Consider the following 14257-nt stretch of genomic DNA (forward strand, 5'->3'; position numbering starts at 1 on the left):
CGAAACGTCTTGCGAGTTCTTGCAAGTTTGTTTCCTTTTTCTTAAAGCCGCTAAGCCGTTAATAGCCGCTAATAGCCGCTAAGCCGCTAATAGCCGTGCTTCGCAAGACGAAAAAACCGCAAGACGAAGAGACTCGCGGAACGGATGAATTTCGTCTTGCGAGGCACCACTGTACTGCTTTATAAATTAGAGGGGGGGTGCATTATAGAGGTATTGTTATAGTTAGATTAATGGTCAGATAAATGTGGTTTTTAAGAATAGAATTGGCATCAACAATATGAGGCAATACCAAGTGGACCAGCCATTACTTGAGCAATACCATTTAAGCCAAAGTTACATTCCAGTAAGGATTCCACAAATGCCATGGTCGCAATCACAACAGTGACCATTCCTCCCTGCTCCTGAGAGTGATCCTCCCTTCTTCTCTGACTTGAGTGAAATGAGGAGATAAGGATAAGGCACAGGCAAGCTTTAGAGTTTACTATTGTTTGTGCTGATTAGCTCACATTCACAAGGTGCATGAGAACATTTGTTCACTTATTTTATCTGCACTAATCAATTGGAAGAAACAGGGGTTCCAGCTTAAAAATTAGTGCTGGGGGATGGAGTAGAATTCAGTTCTCTCTTTCGGTCTGCAAATCACTAAGAAAAACATCTTTAATTCTAATACTTCAGATTCCTGGTATGATCTGTGAGGTACTAAATACCAACAAATAAAAAATAAAATACAGCCTCTATACTTCTCCCCCTACCTTGATGAGGCTCCTAGATTGGGTTAGTGATTTAAGATTTTTGAAGAAAATTCGTTCAAAGTAATATAACTTATTTGCAAGATTGTTTAGCTTTCAAACATAAATGTATAGACTGTACTGCAGCTGGCTTAATAAAAGATATTGTTAACCAATGTTCAATATATATTACAGATCCTATCCATGTTTACTCGGAAGTAAGCACTAGTAAGCTTAATAGTGCTTACTTCTGAATAAAATATGAATTGCAGTTTTAGAATGACATGGTGAAAAGTCCAAATTTTTGACTCAGAAACAGCTGGAATTTAAGGTGTTCTATGAATCAGGAGACCTGCCACAAATCCTTTTAAACAGTTAAAATCCTTTCAACTCACTGCTTTAAAATAACTTTTTTTAGGCCAATATTATCAACCAATAATTCATGTAAAACTTGCTCAACAGCTTACCAAATTATGGATTTTCTCAGCAGGCATTTAGAGTAAAGTGGCATCTTCTTGTGAAAGCATGACTGTACCATACATATCATGTGTCATGCAAGCCGGCAAAGGAGAAATCCAATCATGAACTATCTTCACCATTATCAGCACGCTAAATGAATAATCCCATACGCTAAAAATAGTTTCATTATAAAATCCAGAGTACAGCTTTTCCAAACCACATGGCCAGAGAGTTTCAACAATCCATCTTGGAAAGACTGCATATGATAAATAGACTCTCGTCTACGAAATCTCGTCCAACAAAAAATGTTAGTCATTCAGGGACTCTGCACTGAGAAACTGACAACTATGTCATTTTAGAAATAACATTTCGTGGTCAGGAAATTAAAACAGGCATCTAAATATCAAAACCCACACATGCACAGCTGTTTGGATTTTGAACCTGAAAACAAATTGTTTGAGAAACCTCTCAAAAGCTGTGAAATGAATCAAAGAATAAAAGTATATAGGCTTTTTCATGTGTTTATCACATTTATCAACTTAGATGAAGCCTGAGTTTACAAAATTCATCAGACTGAGTTATCTGCAGTATGCACATTTACCTGGAGAAAGTCCCACTGAACAGTGTTGGACTTTACTTCTGAACAAATATGCATAAGATTCACAGCATGCATTGCACAGCGTGGATTTAGCATCACAAAAAGAGCCCAGGGCAATGTCCACTAGGGGCTCAGTGCCCAAGAATGTACCCTCAGAATAAAGTACAGTCATTTTATTTCAAAAATCATTTAGATTCACCTAGACAAAGGATAGAATAATTTTATATTAGCCCACACTGATTGTATCCTAGTCCAGTAGTACAAAATGTGTATACTTAATATTAGGTAGACTGCCCCTAAAATGTTTCTCGTTTATTACAACAAAAACTGTTTTAACTAATTTGAAGAGTGTATCTGACATGTACAACTAACATTAAAACATGTCTTTTTCTGCTGATGCACCCACCCAAGGAAGCCATTTTTCATAACATATTATGGTTGTATCCAATCAGACTGAATTAATTCAATGGGTCTACCCTGAGGAGGACTGGCTCTGGATACAACCCTTATCTCAAAACCACTTCTATAATATACAAAGATGTGACAATGAAGAACTGTATACTTAACATTTTAGCTCTAGAAATCAACCCACTAAGAACATTGTTCTCTCTAACTAACACAATGGTCTGTACATTAAGGAAAAAAACACCCAGCTTATAATAGTCACAGCAAGCAATAATTGGCTGTTTGTCTTAAAATACACAATCAGTGTATCAAAAATAAAATAAAATTATGAGGCAATTTGTCTAGTAAAAAGGCAATGTAGGCCTACTAAATGTTGTAGCCACTTGCAAGGCTAGATTGGTGCTTTTGTTATTACATTTCATGAGAATTCAAATACAATTAATATGAATGAAAAGTTATGCATTCACATGCTCGTTTACTTGACTGTACTTCAGAAGCCAGCTGAAAAATCAAAAATCCGTAAAGAATCCCTCTACCAAACTCCCTATCAAAGGGGATGCTCCCAAGATAATAATTTTTTATTAAGTGTTATAAATGCAACTTGCCTTATAGAAAGACCCTCTGTACAAATGTCTGCTTTGTTTGCATATTAGGACAAATTTCTGTGGGCATAAACAATCCCCAAATAAAATAACCAACTCCCTCATACTTCCTTCTTGCATTTCTAACATTAGGGCAGAACGGCTTGTTTTGACTACAAGGTTTAGTGTGTTCAGTTATGTGCTTCCCCTCTAGAAAGAACTTTCACATTCCAGCAAGGCAAAGCAGCAAGAAAGGTTTTGTCTTAATCAAAACAGACCCCTCAGGAGCAACCTTCACTGCAAAACAAGGAGATATAGCTAGTGGTAGAAAATACATAAGCACTGCAGCATGCCAGATCGGACCAGAAGTCCATCTAGAACAGTATCCTGTTTCATATACTTTGGCCAACCACATGCCTCTGCTAAGTCCACAAGTAGCCTTCTCCCACTGCTGCTCTCCAGCGACTGTCACTCCAGAGACATACTTCTTCTGAAACTGTAGGTTGCCTACAGCAGCCATAAAGGTAAAGGGTAAAGGGAATCCTGACCATTAGGTCCAGTCGTGACTGACTCTGGGGTTGCGGCGCTCATATCGCTTTATTGGCCGAGGGAGCCAGCGTACAGCTTCCGGGTCATGTGGCCAGCATGACTAAGCCGCTTCTGGCAAACCAAAGCAGCACGCGGAAACACCGTTTACCTTCCTGCTGGAGCGGTACCTAATTATCTACTTGCACTTTGACGTGCTTTCGAACTGCTAGGTTGGCAGGAGCAGGGACCGAGTAACGGGAGCTCACCCCATTGCGGGGATTCGAACCGCCGACCTTCTGATCGGCAAGTCCTAGGCTCTGTGGTTTAACCCACAGTGCCACCTGCGTCCCACAGCAGCCATAGCTACTAGCTATTGATCAACTTTACCTTACATCAGGGGTAGACAAACTAAGTCCCGGGGGCTGGATCTGGCCCAATCGCCTTCTAAATCCAGCCCGCGGATGGTCCAGGAACCAGTGTGTTTTTACATTAGTAGAATGTGTCCTTTTATTTAAAATGCATCTCTGGTCTATTTGTGGGGCCTGCCTATGCATCTCTGGGTTATTTGTGGGGCACAGGAATTCGTTCTCCCCCCCCAAAAAAATATAGTCCGGCCCCCCCACAAGGTCTGAGGGGCAGTGCTGAAAAAGTTTGCTAACCCCTGCCTTACATCAATAAACCATTCCCCTTTTACAGTCATCCTATCCAGCGGCTATCATTAACTGCTTTTGGCCAACTTTGAAGTCATGGAATCTGCATCTAGTCACAGTCTTAAGATGGCATGCAGCAGGTCTGTCTTCAACCTTAGGCAAAGCACTGAGTGGATTACTCAAGTAGTAGTTGTAGTAGCAGTAGCAGTAGTAGTAAAACTTGTACACCGCCTTTCATCCAAAGATCTCAGGGCAGTTCACCCCATAAAAATACAAAATAGAAACACAAAATACCTAATAAAAACAAGAACAGAACAAACACGTAACACTCTCCCTCCTACAAACACATTTAAATGGGCATTCGATGTTAATCAGCCAAAGGCCTATTTGAAGAAACAATCTTGTCTGGCACCTAAAGATGTAAACTGAAGGCACCAGCCGAGTCTCCCTAGGAGAGCTTTCCCCAATCGAGGAGCCACTGCAGAAAAGGCCCATCCTCGTGTTGCCACCCTCTGGACCTCTTGTGGAGGAGGCATATGAAGAAGGGCCTCAGCCAAGTTGGTTCATATGGGGAGTGGTGGTCCATGAGGTATCGCGATCCTGAGCTGTTTAAGGCTTTATAGAGGTCAAAACCAGCCCTTTGAATTGGGCCTGGAAACTAATTGGCAGCCAGTGCAGTTGGACCAGGATCAATGTAATATGCTCAAACCGTCTTACCCCAGTGAGCCGAATTCTGCAGCAGCTGAAGTTTCCAAACAATCTTCAGAGGCAGCCCCACCAGGGCCGGATTTAGGTTTGATGAGGCCCTGAGCTATTGAAGGTAATGGGGCCCTTTATATGTCCAGCTGTCCTTTGCCAACAACAAATGGTCGCTGTTTTTTGTGTTGAATATATGCTATATGGTAATTTATGGACCTAATAGGTATATAAAGCCATTTGCACAATACAAAATATGTATTTTATCAAAGTAATTGTTGAACTGAAATACAATTAAGAAGTATCCAGGTTTTTTTCCTTTAAATTTTTTGGGGGACCCCAAGAGAGTGGGGCCCTAAGCTATAGCTTGTTTAGCTTATATGTAAATCCAGCACTGAGCCCCACATATAACACATTGCAGCCATCTAACCTAGAGGTTACCAGAGCATAAGCCACAGACGTTAGGCTGCCCCTGTCCAGATAGGGGCACAGCTGGGCCACCAGTCAAAGCCGATGAAAAGCGCTCCATGCCACTAAGACAAAAAGCCTTCTCTGTCAACCTTCTCCACACCATTTATAGTAGTTTTATTATCTGATTTATTCTAAGAAAAGTATAAACCACTCAACATTTTAAAAATTGCTGATGTACAAAAGAGAACAATGGCAAATAAAATAACCTAAAATCAATATAAAATGCAGTCTTTTTCCTATATCTAAAATAGCCAGCAGGATACTGTCCACGTTTCTAGCATGTGCTGAAACCTCTGTCATGCCCAACTTACCTTTCCCCCCACAAAACTAAGTCCCAAATGCTTTAACCTTAACTCATAGTAAAGATATTCCAACTCATTACAGTTGCCCTTCTCAGCATATTTTCCAACTTGACAATTTCTTTTCTTTTCTTTTCTCTTCTCTTTTTTTTCTTTTCTTTTATTGTGGTGAGCAACCAGAATTGTACACAGTATTCTAAGTGTGGCTACAATACAGATTTCTATATGGGCATTACAATACAAGCAGTTTTATTTTCAACTTCTTTCACAATAATCCGCAGCATGAAATTTGCCTTTTTCCATGGCTGCTGCATGCTGGGTTACGGTTTTCAGTAAGCTCATGACCCCAAGATGCCCTTCCTGGCTCAACGCTACCAATTCATACCCCATCAGTGTATATGTGAAGTTTGGAATTTTTTTGCCCCAATGTGCATTTCTTCACACTTACTGACACTGATCCTCCTTTGCCAGTTTTCATCCGATTTGGGGAGATCATTTTGGAGCTCTCTGCAGAGTGCTTGTGACATGATTTGGTGTCATCCTGGCTCACTGCTTCCCCATCATGCCAGATCATTTACAAACAAGTCAAAAGCATAGCTCCCCGCACAGATACATGGAAGAACCTACTTCTTACTCCCATCTATTGTGAAAACTCACAATCTACCACTATTTTCCACTTACTGTTACTTAACCAGTTACTAGGTTTAAAAGATGATCCCTTTCTACCTTTCAATTCAAAACTTCCAGGGGAGTTTACAATAATAATGCTTTCCACCAATTTAACCATATTCAATGTTAAGCTGACCTGCAATTTCCTGGATCCTTTAAAAATGTTATAACAACTATTTTTAAAATTCTCTGACAGGGAATCCACTTTTTGTTAGAAGACCATCAATTTTAAACTCTAGTTCTTTCTGAACTCTCTGCTGAATGCCATCTAGTGAGCTGTTAACTTTTAGTTTGTTGATAAGCCCCAAAACCTCATCTCATCACCTCTGTTTGACTCAGTTCTTCAGCATTCCTGCCTTACATCTTCCTCACTGAAGAGATTCACAAATAATTCATTCAGCATTTCTGTAATCACCCTATTCTCTTTTAACATATCTTACACCTCTTTGTCTAATACTCTAACCTCCTCCCTGGCTGATTTCCTGCTTCTGATGTGCACCCAAAACCAGGAAGGACCAAAATTACATTCATCTAACTTACATTAAGGGACGCGGGTGGCGCTGTGGGTAAAAGCCTCAGCGCCTAGGGCTTGCCGATCAAAAGGTCGGCGGTTCGAATCCCCGTGGCGGGGTGCGCTCCCGTTGCTCGGTCCCAGCGCCTGCCAACCTAGCAGTTCGAAAGCACCTTCGAGTGCAAGTAGATAAATAGGGACCGCTTACTAGCGGGAAGGTAAACGGCGTTTCCGTGTGTGGCTCTGGCTCGCCAGAGAAGCGATGTCACGCTGGCCACGTGACCCGGAAGTGTCTCCAGACAGCGCTGGCCCCCGGCCTCTTGAGTGAGATGGGCGCACAACCCTAGAGTCTGTCAAGACTGGCCCGTACGGGCAGGGGTACCTTTACCTTTTTAACTTACATTAACAGAGCGAAACAGTTAATGGAAGTACCTCCTACTTGTTACACACAATTAAACCTATGGAACGTTACAAAAAAAACAAGCTTAAAAATGCAAGCTGACTAAAAATATAAATATAAATCTTCATAAATGCAAGTCAACCAACAGTTACTAAGCTAGGAGAGAACTACAGGGGATGGATTCTTGCTATAATTGCTCTGTCACCCATGCTTTTCCCACAAGGCATCTGACAGTCACTGATGTTTTTCACCTGTATACACTTCTCCCTCCCCATGGAGGGAGATTCAGACTGCCTTTACTGATTATCTGGTTATGGATTTTTCTGATTGTTTTACTTTACTGCTTGATTCTAATTCTCACACAGTTATTGTATTGTTGTGGGTTAAATATCATAATCTGCTTCAAGAGTCTTGTGGAATATTTTCAGAAAATAAAAATTACAATGCCAACCCATGATGTAGTGATAATCCAAGAGCAAGATATGAAGATGTCATATCTTTGGTACCTAAATCTTTAAATTAATTGTAAACTGGGAAGCAGTTTCATAACATAGTTGCTTCAATCTACCACAACAGTAGATGCACAACTATGATGCTTACTAACATTTTAAAAACATGGAAAAATCAACTGCTGTTTTGGAAACTGTAGACGGCATGTACAACTACAAGAGAAAAGCTAGCCATGCACAGGGCATTTAATTGTAGAAGGGAAACTGCATACAAAAATGCTTTCCTACTTTCATTTTCCATGATTTCATCAAGTGCATGCATTGCTAAAAAGTATTCCGTAGCACGCTGAAGATGCACCTTTAGAAGTGAACTTCTAAAAAGTCTTGCTTGAGTCAGAGAGGCATTCAGCCATTGGTGTCTGACGACTGTGGTATGGGGTGGACTATTTTACAGATTCAGATCGAGTAAAAAATTCAGATTAGTAAAAAAAAAAAAAAAAACCAAGGAAATTCAGTAACATAAATTACAGAAGCAGCTTTCATTCTCCAGATCACAGAGGCATAAAACTGCTGCTGCAGTGTCATCCCCAACCACAAAACACACACTCGCTCAATTCCCATCTCTCTCTCTCACTCTCTCTCTCACACACAGACTCCAGAAAATGTTCATTGATCATGCAGCACTTTATAATGCGCAGTAGGCCTTTATTTCCTGCACTGCCTCTTCTCCTCCCAGCTCAGCATTATTGTAACTGAGAATTCTATTAGTCGGCATGCTATAGACATATTAAAAAAAAAAAAACCTGCCTGACCACCCGGCCAAGCTGTCATATTTAAGTAATAACTTGCAAGTCTGCAGTCACTGCACAGTGCATAGGCCATCACCTACTTAGTAAAGACACTGCTAAACAGCACTTCACCTTTAAAACGGCAGTCAAGATGTGGCCGTGTATTTTACTTGGTAATTAATTTTCTGTTGCAGTTGAATCGATGTCAACCACCAGCATTAAAAACAATTCTGCTCCCTCAAAACTGAAATATAAAAGCATATGCTTTCTTCCAAATAATTAAGTATGTCGGACTCAGAATCTAACATGATTATCTGCCGATGTGCAGCCCCACCTTCTAAAGAGTTAATCTAAAGGTCACAAGCAGGCAGGCGTTATGTGAAATCCCAGACTCCTCTTTCTCCCTCCCTCCCCCCTCCCCCCCCCACTGCATATTCCACATCCACAATTTATAAACACTGAATGTTCCATTCTCGACTGATCTAGCTGCACTGCAAGTTAATCTTAGCACATCACACACGTAACAAGGACTCTGTGACTTGCCTTAAAGCACAGCGTCGCCCGAAAGGGACTTTTTAAAATTATTGGCTTTCAAATGCACCCTGCAATATGCAAAAAAAGCAAGCCCTACCTCAAGAATGTCTTCTAAAACATACGCTTCCATTTCAGCCGCTGTCTCCACCATGTTTTATCAAACTGCCATGATTCTTACTGCACTATGATTAGATCACTGCCAGTAGGAACACTCCTCTGTGTCAGCAAGGGAACAGGAAATGGAATGTTCTATTATACCCCTCAAGCAGCTTTACTGCTGGCAAACCAGGGATCTACCAACAGAGCAGGGGTGACTCACTGGATATCTTTTTTTAAAGACACAGCTGCTCTTTTCTGGAAGCACACAAAGCAAACACAAGTAGATTTATCTTATTTTGCAATATCCTTTTCTGGACGCGCGTTTGAATTGGAAATAGAAAGCCAACTCTTCTTCTTCTTTTTTAAAAACCAAACCATCCTGGATTACCGTTTTTTAAAACTTAATTGCAATTCACCTGCACCCAAGCATCCTGCATGCTGTTCTGCTTAGCTCTGTCAGATATGCCACAGAATACCAGACACTGAATGAATCTGTGCTTAATAAATATCTGTGACAAATTTCCAATACTCTGCTCATCCATTACAGCAAATGACAGAACTGCCTGAGTCTTCTAAAACATGAACATTCACGTGTTTACATGGGATAGCTCTCTTCCTAAGATTATTTCATACCTAACACAAGCTGACCTACAGAATAATACAAACACCGCCTCTCTGCAACAAACCTAACTAATCTCAGAGTTATACGTACTCTGCAGTGGAAAAGTTTAAAATTCTGTGCCCAGGCAATGCATTATTCTACAGTACAAAAAAGCAAGACTCAGTTGCATCATCTAGTAATAAGGGCTTATGAAGACAAAGTATATGCACTTCGCTAAGGGTCTAAAAAAAGAAATATATTTCCTGAGAGATCTATTTAAGAGGCACCTGGTCAATCTACTGCCATTCCAGAATGCACATGAGATAGTAGTACCACAGGTATCTATATATGGCATACAGGTGAAAACTAGCTGCTTCTTTTCCTTATAATATTTCACTATTGTTTTATTGGGAAAGTGTGTACAGTATTGAGGTATTTCTGATTGATGCCATAAAGTACGACATGATTTCTGAATCAGGAAAAATCCATTTTTAGAAGTTCTGAAAAGAGGGGGGAAGAAATGAGATAAGAGTGATTATTTATACAAAGTCAGTCCCGGTAGTGTTGAAGGACCCTTGATGTCTAACTCAGACTTAGCATAAATACGCACTTTACTTCATTGCCAGTAAGGTAAAGGTAAAGGGACCCCTGACCATTAGGTCCAGTCGTGACCAACTCTGGGGTTGCGCGCTCATCTCGCTTTATTGGCCGAGGGAGCCGGCGTCCAGCTTCTGGGTCATGTGGCCAGCATGACTAAGCCGCTTCTGGTGAACCAGAGCAGCGCACAGAAACACTGTTTACCTTCCCGCCAGAGCGGTACCTATTTATCTACTTGCACTTTGACGTGCTTTCCAACTGCTAGGTTGGCAGGAACAGGGACCAAGCAACGGGAGCTCACTCCGTCGCAGGGATTCGAACCGCCAACTTTCTGATCGGCAAGTCCTAGTCCAAGTCCCACAGCGCCACCTGCGTCCCTTCATTGTCAGTACCATGCAAGAACATCCCAAAGTGAGCCTTCTCCATGCTGTCCTAAGGTCAAGAGGCTGTCCCTGAAAAGAGGAACGAAACAGTCCCAAGGCTGACCTCCAGAATGCCAAAACAAGTGTCAAACAAGGCTACATTCTGGAGACTGTATGAAAAGTTCCTTCCTGCTGCTTAACCTTAGATCTACAGCCTCTAGCATTGCAACAGTTACAACACATTGACTATTAAACACAGTCCTGTCTAAGGCAAGGCTACATTCTGAAAGCTGTGAGGCAACTCTTCCTTCTAGACCTAGATTGCAATCCAATGCGTGTTTATTTGGGTTATCCCAGGCTTAAAATCTGAAGCAGACAGAACCTGGGCATTTCCAGTCTCAGGTGTATCCATTCAGAAGGAAAGAGCAGAAAAGAAACTTGGAAAAGGATAGACTACCGGGGGCAGGTGGCAGAGAGAAGAAGAGATGAGTAATTCATAGCCTTATATACAAGTCTCCATTAACAGCATTCTACAATTATGAAAAACAGAATTAGGAAACAGAATAACCAAATTCATAATGATTTCCATACTGTCTGAATGGCCATTTTCTGGATTTGAAGTAGGGTTGCATGCCTAAAAACACATTTAATTAACTTCTGCAACCCTTATCTTCTGGAAGCAATTTAAAGGACACATATTTGTCAAGAATAATAATTGCATCAATGAGAGTTTAAAGCGTGGTTTGCTGCCAACACTTGCTAATTAGGATTGACATGATAGTTGCAACATCGTTTTAAACACTCTTCTGTCCAATATTTACATGTATTGGAAGACGTGATCAATTTTTGTGGGAAAAGAAGAGGAAAATATTTGCTGCTGTGAAAGAGATGCAGTTCTAATAAACATTTCACTGGATTCCACAGAGAATTATTGGGTTGTAGCCAATGTTAGTCCCTCGAAGAGCAGACCTATTGAAATTAATGATTTACTTGGGTCCATCACTTCTAATGGGCCTGCTCTGAGTAAAAGTTGAATATAATCCATCATTTCTATTTATAGGACATTTTGACCACTCAGTCCCCAAAGTAGGGAGGAGACTGTGAGATACCGCATTGAAGAACAACACCGTGAGATAGGTACCTCATGTCAAGTCAAAGCATGAACCCTTCCCTCCCCAGGTTCTGTCCATGATCACTAACAAGTGATGTCTCAAAGTTCCAGAGATAGAGTCCTAATTTATACCAGGTCTGAACAATTATCCATGTTTTGCCTTATGGTCATCCCCTAGCTGGCAGGACAAAGCCTTATCTGTCACACTTCCCAAAGCAGAAATGCTAAGGATTACAAAAAACCTGGACCTTAGATGCTCATGGCACATGTTCTATTTGTGAGTTGCTTGCAACTTGTTTTTACATGCCAACTTATCAGTAGCCTAATGCAGCCTTGCCATATGAAACTTGCCTGCACCCCTGGGGCAAGCAGCAATTGCATCAGGTGAACACCAAGTGGCAAACAACACAGCTCTTCTCCTCTTGCCTTGAAAAGAAATAAACCGGGAACAGTGAATAACTGGACAGTGATCTATATACCACCTTGTATTTAATACCGGGCAGCACTAAGGCTGCTGCATATGCAAATTGAGACAGAAAAAAGTTCAAGAGAAGCATCCCCCTAGTCACTTTCACATGGCAAGCGATCCCTTGACGTGTGATGAGGAGTCCCAGCCTTCTACTTTCGCTCAGGGCTAGGGAGGGAAAGTGCAACACCCCTGCAGTACTGAACCTAAGAGCATAGGTCAGTTACAAAGAAAATCCTTCCCTTGAGACTGGCAGCTTTGGTGGTGGGGGCACTCAGAATGCCTGCCCATCCAGTGCCAATATAAGGTCCAGCCTTTTCCTCCAGCTCTGTAGACAAAGCTTGGGAATGCCGACTTTGGCATCAAGCACAGAGCACTGGAGAGCTCAGATAGATAGCCTACCTGCTCAACACAAAAATAAACTCTAACCTCTCTCTTTGGCTCTATGGAAAGAATCTGGGGGTAGTTGACTGGATGCTAGACAGCCAGTGTTCCAACTTCCCCTGATTCCACACCGCAACAACTTACTCAAGCTTGGACCTGAAGTAAAGGGATCATCCACACAGTTGAACAAACATGGAGATGGTCCACATTTCTTCCTTCTCCAGCTTCACACTTGGTAGTATGGGGAGGCAGTGTCCCTGACACTGTTCACAGGTGCAGTGTGAAGCCAAAGGGAAGGGGAAGGGAAGGTTCTGGCATCCACCAGTTTTGGCTGGACAACTAATAATAATAATAATACATTTTATTTATATCCCGCCCTCCCCAGCCGAAGCCGGGCTCAGGGCGGCTAACAACAATAAAACAGTACAAAAGTACAACACAAACAACATTCATTATAAAATTAATTAAATTCAAGCCACTGGCCACTATTGGGCCAGAGCTCCGCGAAGATTGCCGAGGGAGGGAGTCAGGCTGTGCCCTGGCCAAAGGCCTGGCGGAACAGCTCTGTCTTGCAGGCCCTGCGGAAAGATGTCAAGTCCCGCAGGGCCCTAGTCTCTTGTGACAGAGTGTTCCACCAGGTCGGAGCCACAGCCGAAAAAGCCCTGGCTCTAGTTGAGGCCAGCCTAACTTCTCTGTGGCCTGGGACCTTCAAGATGTTTTTATTTGAAGACCGTAAGTTTCTCTGTGGGGCATACCAGGAGAGGCGGTGCCGTAGGTACGAGGGTCCTAGGCCGTATAGGGCTTTAAAGGTTAAAACCAGCACCTTAAACCTGATCCTGTACTCCACCGGGAGCCAGTGCAGTTGATATAGCACCGGATGAATGTGATCTCGCAGCGAAGACCCCGTAAGGACCAGCCAAAATTTGTGGAGCCACGTGTGAGTATTTTAACTTGCCACTGCAATCATGCTTGGGCATACACCTCAGTGTCCTTCTGCTTTAATGTCGACTAGCCCTTTTAAGGCAGCTGAAGGACAGAGAGATCTTCCCCTGTGTTCTGTCTCCTACTCTCTCTCTCTATATATAAATATATGGACAATCAGCACAGGAATCTATCTGCTTTGTCACTTCCCAAGGATTGTGGGAAGTACCAGCAATGGACAGGAGAGCCTAGAGAAATAGCTCAGCAGTAGGGCAACTGATTTGCATGTTGAATATTACAGGTTCAATCCCAAACATCTCCAGGTATGGCTAGGAGAGACCCTAATCTGAAACTCTGGAAAGCTGCTATATACAACAAATGGTTCAATGGTATGACTCAGCATAAGGGAGATTCCTATGTTCCTCATTAAGTGCAAGACTGATATATTAAACAAGTTCACATGGTTTGAAATAGTCAAGAAAGAATTCTCTGACTTCACAAATAACAGCAAAACCATGGTTTAGAATCACAGAATCATAGAATCATAGAGTTGGAAGAGACCACAAGGGCCATTGAGTCCAACCCCCTGCCAAGCAGGAAACACCATCAGAGCACTCCTGACATATGGTTGACAAGCCTCTGCTTAAAGACCTCCAAAGAAGGAGACTCCACCACACTCCTTGGCAGCAAAGTTCTGTCAGGAAGTTCTTCCTAATGTTTAAGTGGAATCTTCTTTCTTGTAGTTTGGATCCATTGCTCCGTGTCCGCTTCTCTGGAGCAGCAGAAAACAACCTTTCTCCCTCCTCTATGTGACATCCTTTTATATATTTGAACATGGCTATCATATCACCCCTTAACCTCCTCTTCTCCAGGCTAAACATGCCCAGCTCCCTTAGCCGTTCCTCATAAGGCATCGTTTCCAGGCCTTTGACCATTTTGGTTGCCCTCCT

At 42.0% G+C, this 14257-nt stretch overlaps 1 protein-coding gene across 6 annotated transcripts in view; it reads right to left on the minus strand.

Moving 5' to 3' along the window:
- ANKRD17 (ankyrin repeat domain 17) overlaps positions 1 to 14257 on the minus strand; it is a 111127-nt gene that overhangs the window by 75692 nt on the left and 21178 nt on the right. Inside the window, exon 1 of one of the 6 annotated variants that reach the window (XM_053362140.1) lies at positions 8864 to 8993. The exons of the other annotated variants lie outside the window; for them this stretch is intronic. Coding sequence (XP_053218115.1) covers positions 8864 to 8917 — 54 coding nt within the window. The 5' untranslated portion in view covers positions 8918 to 8993. Of the gene's footprint in view, positions 1 to 8863; positions 8994 to 14257 lie in introns of those variants that run through there. 6 annotated transcript variants of the gene reach the window in all.

The sequence above is a fragment of the Podarcis raffonei genome, chromosome 13, assembly GCF_027172205.1.
Source record: "Podarcis raffonei isolate rPodRaf1 chromosome 13, rPodRaf1.pri, whole genome shotgun sequence".
NCBI lineage: Eukaryota > Metazoa > Chordata > Lepidosauria > Squamata > Lacertidae > Podarcis > Podarcis raffonei.